We start from the raw sequence: 6,034 nt of genomic DNA on the forward strand, positions 1-6,034 counted from the left end.
AGAGGCGTCTACCGTACAGTAGAACTTATCAAAGGAAAATAACGTTTGCTATATGCTGCAATTTTGCGACTTGCTTTCGATTGCGAGTTATAAATAGCGTTCGACGTTACTTACGCCACATATGTAACCTATATGCCAGCTTCACTCAAAAATAACTTTCTTCGTTCAAACCGAACGATTCGCGAAAGCCTTAAGAATCGGTTCGCGCGAATCGTTAGAAAGAACCGACTCGAAACAACAATTTCCTCCGCGAATCGGACATCGCGTTCGTTCGCGTTTAGAAAGTGAGCTCTCCGGGATCTCTCCGTGTATACACACAGACACCCTGAAAAGTCAGGTTTGCCAGGTCTGGTTTATCAGGACGGCGGAACTGAAGCCGTTCCCGTATCACCTTCCTTCATCCGTGAAACGGGCGGTCGCGCGGTTATTAATGACTTTTGGTGGAAAAAGCCTTCGGTTCGAGCATACGGTGGATTTTCATGTGTTTCACGGGTGATTTTCAGATTGATCTTTGGCACGCTTTGCATCCTCAAAGGAGCCACAGATCGGAGCGTGCTGTGGATACGTTACGGACAAACGCAGCTGCATTTCCATGAGAAACGGACGGACTGAAGAGAGACCCACGTTTTCATCACTGAACCTATGAGAAAATCTTAATTTGCACGTCTCGTGGTAATCCCAACAGCGAAAATGGGAGGATATGTACAATTTCTAAGCATAGCAGAAGGCAGCCGCGCTGTATTGTGAGATGCATTTCCATATTACACACAGCACCGGAGCGCAACATGTATTTCCTGCGTGAATCCCGTACGCACCGTTAACGCACAGGATGCGTTTTAACAGACCGTATCAGGCCAAGATACGCTCTCCGATCACGATCGCGTCCGTTTTGTCGATTTAAGCTGCCGCTCGGCTTTAATATTGCTTATCACGGGGTGTCATGCCGATCTGGGGCGAAACGTCTCGTTCGACGGTCGCCTCGCTTCCTTCCTGGGTCCTGATGTTCTTCATCCATGCGAGGATTCACCATGGAAACCCACAGTGAGCGCTGGTGGACGCCGAGATTGGATCCTGGATTGGAAACGGAGAGGCTGGCGGATGTGTAAACAGCTCTTCTTGTCGCCTTCACGTCAACTTGCTGAGACTTGTCTTTGCAGATCTCAGAAAAACAAAGGCGTGTAGCTGGGGGCAATTGCACATCCCAAGTGCTCCAGGCGCTGGCGGGGGCCGATGCCACAAACATGCACGCAAGGTCTGATTCGGTGTCTAAACATGCCAGGCGTGACAATCAGGCGGCCGCTTCGGATCTGATCTCAAGTTTGGACATTGGGCGAACACCTTTCCAGGCCATGTTTTTCCAGCATGCCACACTCTAACGCGTGTTCACACCAGGAAAGTCTGCTTTGAGCCGGACCAAATACGATGTAAATTGATTCGGTTTGGTGCTGTTCGCTTTCACACTGCCTTTTTTGCAAGTGTAGCCGAAACTGTAAACCAAACCACACGTGTGCTAAGGTCATCCATTTATTGGTTCGTTCAGCTGTACCAGAGTTCGTTTGGAAGCGGACCACCTCTTCAGCTGGTCCTCACCTGAGTGCGATTGCTGTATTCACAGCTGCCCAAAAGATTCGCACCAAAGGGGGGAAATGAACTTGAGCCACTAGAAGGCAAGCCTGCAACCTCTAGCCGAAAAAGCATTACGTACGTAGAAAAGAAGATAAGCATGTCGAGACTTATCGTTTAATGAACCAACAGCCTATCCGCTTATCGTCAACATGTTTTACACTAAACAATACTTTTGGATTGAATGATTTTTTAAGAGTTTACCGAGATAAAAATGCAGTTTTATAAGACAAGCCACTGACTTTTTGCGACAGGTGGGATTCAGCCTACGGCACTTCTCATTCGTTCCTATGGTATCCGTAAATGGCAAATGAGTGTCGCACACCTCAATGACGTCAAGGCTGTAATGTGATTGGTTATCAAGGCACACGGTTATCAAGTTAGCCGTTACGCTTTCCAACAGCTAGTAATACGGACCCCGTCATCTCCCTACAATAAGACTCGAGTTCGATTCAATCGAACCAAACGTCGCGTGTGAATACGCCCTTCGTTTTTATAGCATCTTGTACAATCCAGCAGCGCAGAATGCCTCGGAACCGGGCGTTTTCGGAGCCCGAGTACTCTGCGGAGTATTCGGCGGACTGCTCGGTCACCCTGCCCTCGGACCCGGGTCAAGCGGTGGGACGCACCCACGAGGTGACGGTGCGCAGCTCCGGCTGCTGCCTGTGTCTGCCGCGGTTCATGCGCCTGACCTTCGCCCCGGACTCTCTGGAGAACCTCTACCAGACCTACTTCCGCCGGCAGAGGCACGAGACCCTGCTGGTGCTGGTGGTGTTCGCGGCCCTCTTTGACTGCTACGTCATCGTGATGTGCACTGTGCTCTACACGGGGGATAAGCTGGCGTCTGTGGCCGTGGCTTCGGTGGGGCTGGCGGCGGACGTCCTGCTGTACCTGCTGTGCCGCTTCGGTCTGCTCCCGGACCGCGTGACCCGCCGCCTGGTGCCCTACGCCCTGTGGGTGCTCATAGCGGCCCAGATCTTCTGTTACCTAGGACTGAACTTTGCCCGCTTCCATCAGCCCAGCGACACTGTGGGTTGGCAGGCGTTTTTTAGCTTTTCCTTCTTCTTGACTCTGCCTCTGCGGCTGACCCCTATAGTGCTGATCACGGCCGTGTCCTGCGGTGTGCACACGCTCGTCCTGGGCGTCACCATCGCCCAGCAGCAGCAGGAGGACATCCAGGGGGCGGCTCTGGGAAGACAGGTGAGAAAAATATGGCAGCAGTTCGGAGGAGTGAAGAGATTCGAATGATTGTAAGGTCCTTTAAATCTCTGTAGGTTCAAAATCGCTATTCAAACAAAAGGTCCAAAAGAAGCGTTTTTGTTTTCTCGAAGAACCTTTCAAGAGTCAGTTCTTGTCAAGAAAGTTTTAACTTGAGAGTCTTGAGAGACTTGAACGATCATAAGGTTCTTTATTCGCATCTATGCTTCTGTGAAGAACTTTTACAATTTCTGTGGAACCTTTCCAATCCACAAAAGGTCCAAAAGGACCAGTTGTGGTTCCCCAAAGAACCTTTCGGTGAACAGTTCTTAAAATAACAATTTTTCTTACTATTATGAACATTTTAATATTCTAAAAACCTTTTTCACTGTAAACAAACTTTTTTTTGGAATGAAACTGGTCCATGGATGGTTGTGGAGGTGTAGGGTTAAAATAACAGTGTTTTGCTGAGTGAGAAGAACATTTTATGAATCTAAAGGAACATCTTTCCAGACAATTCAAAATGTTAAAAATACCTGAATAGTTGAATAATCCGATTCAACCGGTGTTAAAGCCAGAGAACGGGAAAGACTCAATGACAATTTGTGGCTTCAAACAAGCGCATGCTTTGTAGTTCAAAGGCACACATCTTATTCATTTCAAATCAAGGTACATATCATTGAGTTTGTACTTGTCTGAGTCGTTTTGATGGGAATACGTCTTAAAAAGCATTGTATTCTACTGATAAATCTAGCGTTTATACGCCATAATGGCAGCATTTGCTGAAAAAAAATCCTAGTTACTACTAGTTTTTTCAGTAGCTACAGAAGTCAGTTATTACTTAAAGCGTTTTTAGTTAGTGGCATGTCTTTTCTAAGAAAGAGAAAGAACCTTTCAGATGATGGCTGTTCGAGTGGAAAATGTATGTTGGAGTTACCTCTGGTCTCCACTTGACGACACAATTGCATTTTAAGAAAAGCATAGACGTTTCTGGTGCAAAAGATTATCAACAGACGCAGATCATTATATCGTTCCAGGGATTGTGAAAGGTTTCCTTACAAATACATAGAAATGACTCTAAACCCCTGAACCAAATCAAATCAAGTTGGATGTCGAGTTATTGTCAAAACCTATTTTTAACCCAGTAGTAGTTAAAACAGTTGCTTTGCCTTTAATTTATGCACTTATTTGTTATGAAAATAATGACAATGCAGACAATCTGATCTTCTTTATATAATATAATATCTAGTTTTTGGGATGAAATATGACGACATGAGTTCATCCGACTCATCTAATACATCATAAATAGTATGCTGATATTTGCTTCGGTGGCGTTTGTGTCGCTGCAGTCATAAGATGGTGACGGGGCCAGAAGGGCCGGCAGGTGGGTGTCCAGCCGAGGTGCTTCGCTCTTCTTACTCAGCAAGACTGTTTTTGGTACAAACTGCAGCCCCGAGAGGCATAACACAGAAAGCAGTTTATTCAAATACATTACAGAGCAAAAATCGTTTCAAGGACTGTTTCACCCCGAAAACAAAACCTTTACCATTTATTTATTCATTTATTGCACTGTGACACTGTCTTTTTTTGTTGTTCAATACTAACGCACTACACTAATACAGTATTTTTACAGTATTACTGTATAAAATAATTACTGTATTAATTGAATGATTTAAATATAGTATTTTACATAATGTTAGTTTCACTGTACTGCCCTTTTGTGTTGATTTAAAAATATTGCTATATATTTTTTTATCAACTTATTTATTGACTTATTATTAAATTATATCTACTAATTAATATAGTATTTATACGTGTAACAGTATTTATTGTAGTGCCTTTTTTTGTGTTGATTTACCAATATTAAAGTATTTAGTTATTCAATTATATTTTCATAACGATACATAATTTTCTGAAATTGCATCTACATATAATATACAGTACTGTTGTACTTTCTCTTTTGTGCTGATTTAAAAACATTGCATTATTTCATTTTTTTTATTAGTAATTCATCACCAAATCCCCAAATAAATATAACAGTCTACGATTCTTAAAAGACCAGGAAGGCTTGTTCGTCACGTCATGATGGTGCTGTTGTGTTTTGCAGTTGCTGGCCAACATTGTGATCTACTTCTGTGCCATCACAGTGGGCGTCATGTCGTATTACATGGCCGACCGCAAACACCGCAAGGCCTTTCTGGAGGCCCGGCAGTCGCTGGAGGTCAAGCTCAACATGGAGGAGCAAAGTCAGCAGCAGGTGAGAGAAACAACCAGAGCTTGCGGAATCGGTTCCTGAGAGGTGTTTCATAAAAGTGGAACGTTTTCAGACCTCTGTGTCGTGCAGAAGACTCAAGAGCATCGCTCACAGATGTCACGGTGTGGAGTTAGCAACGCCCTGAAGATAAACAGTCAACTAAACAATCCAGTCTAGGCATCGGAGCAGTACAGCAGTGCTCCATGCTAGTGTTTGAAATGTTGCATAATGTCAGTTCCTTGGAATTGGAAGGCGTCATATAGCATGTAATGAAACGTTCATTTTTACAAGAATACAGTACGGTAGTGTTTCCAACGGATTCCAACACAGCTAGTCGTTATTTTAGCGTTTCCGTTTGTAGCCGCCATTGGTGCAGAAATCACACACGTCACATTTTATAATACGCACGCATGCTCGAGAAACTGAAATAGTCAAAGCAGCCCGAAATCTTTGTTTTATTTACAACGTTGCATTAGCAAAGTAAAACTATTTCACTTTCTGGATGTGTATTTCCGGTTAGGTCTGCACAAATAGTTTTTGCGAAATCCAGGTTGCACACTTTGACCGAATGGCGTATGTAAACATGTCTTTAAATACTACTACTAATTATAATGATTTAAAAAGTAACTTATGTAATACTTCATTACAAAATTCAAATATTATTATAATTAAATCTCATTGTAAAACTAAAAACTAAAAAATTGGAATATTAATATTTAAGGCTTGAAAAATTGCATGCTTTTATTTTGACAGAAAACCACAGGAAGTCTGCTGATCAACGCAATGTGTAAAAGTCCGTGTGAAATCAAAACTGACTACATTTATTGCTGTTTTTGTGTCTTCTCTGATGACATCAGTTTGTGACATCAGTAACCACGCCCCTTTAACTTCTCGGTGTTCGTTTTGGAGCGAAACGCATCCAATCAATTCAATCAATTCAAAGTAGACAAAACAAGCCAC

General features: G+C 43.4%; 1 protein-coding gene across 1 annotated transcript in view; it reads left to right on the top strand.

The window, feature by feature from the left end:
* Positions 1 to 105: 105 nt before the first annotated feature.
* LOC122359840 (adenylate cyclase type 3-like) overlaps positions 106 to 6,034 on the top strand; it is a 17,971-nt gene continuing 12,042 nt past the window's right edge. The window contains exons 1-2 of the mRNA XM_043260032.1: positions 106 to 2,823; positions 4,928 to 5,077. Of these exons, the coding sequence (XP_043115967.1) occupies positions 2,149 to 2,823; positions 4,928 to 5,077 (825 nt within the window). The 5' untranslated portion in view covers positions 106 to 2,148. The remainder of the gene's footprint in view (positions 2,824 to 4,927; positions 5,078 to 6,034) is intronic.

This window comes from Puntigrus tetrazona, chromosome 16 (assembly GCF_018831695.1).
Source record: "Puntigrus tetrazona isolate hp1 chromosome 16, ASM1883169v1, whole genome shotgun sequence".
NCBI lineage: Eukaryota > Metazoa > Chordata > Actinopteri > Cypriniformes > Cyprinidae > Puntigrus > Puntigrus tetrazona.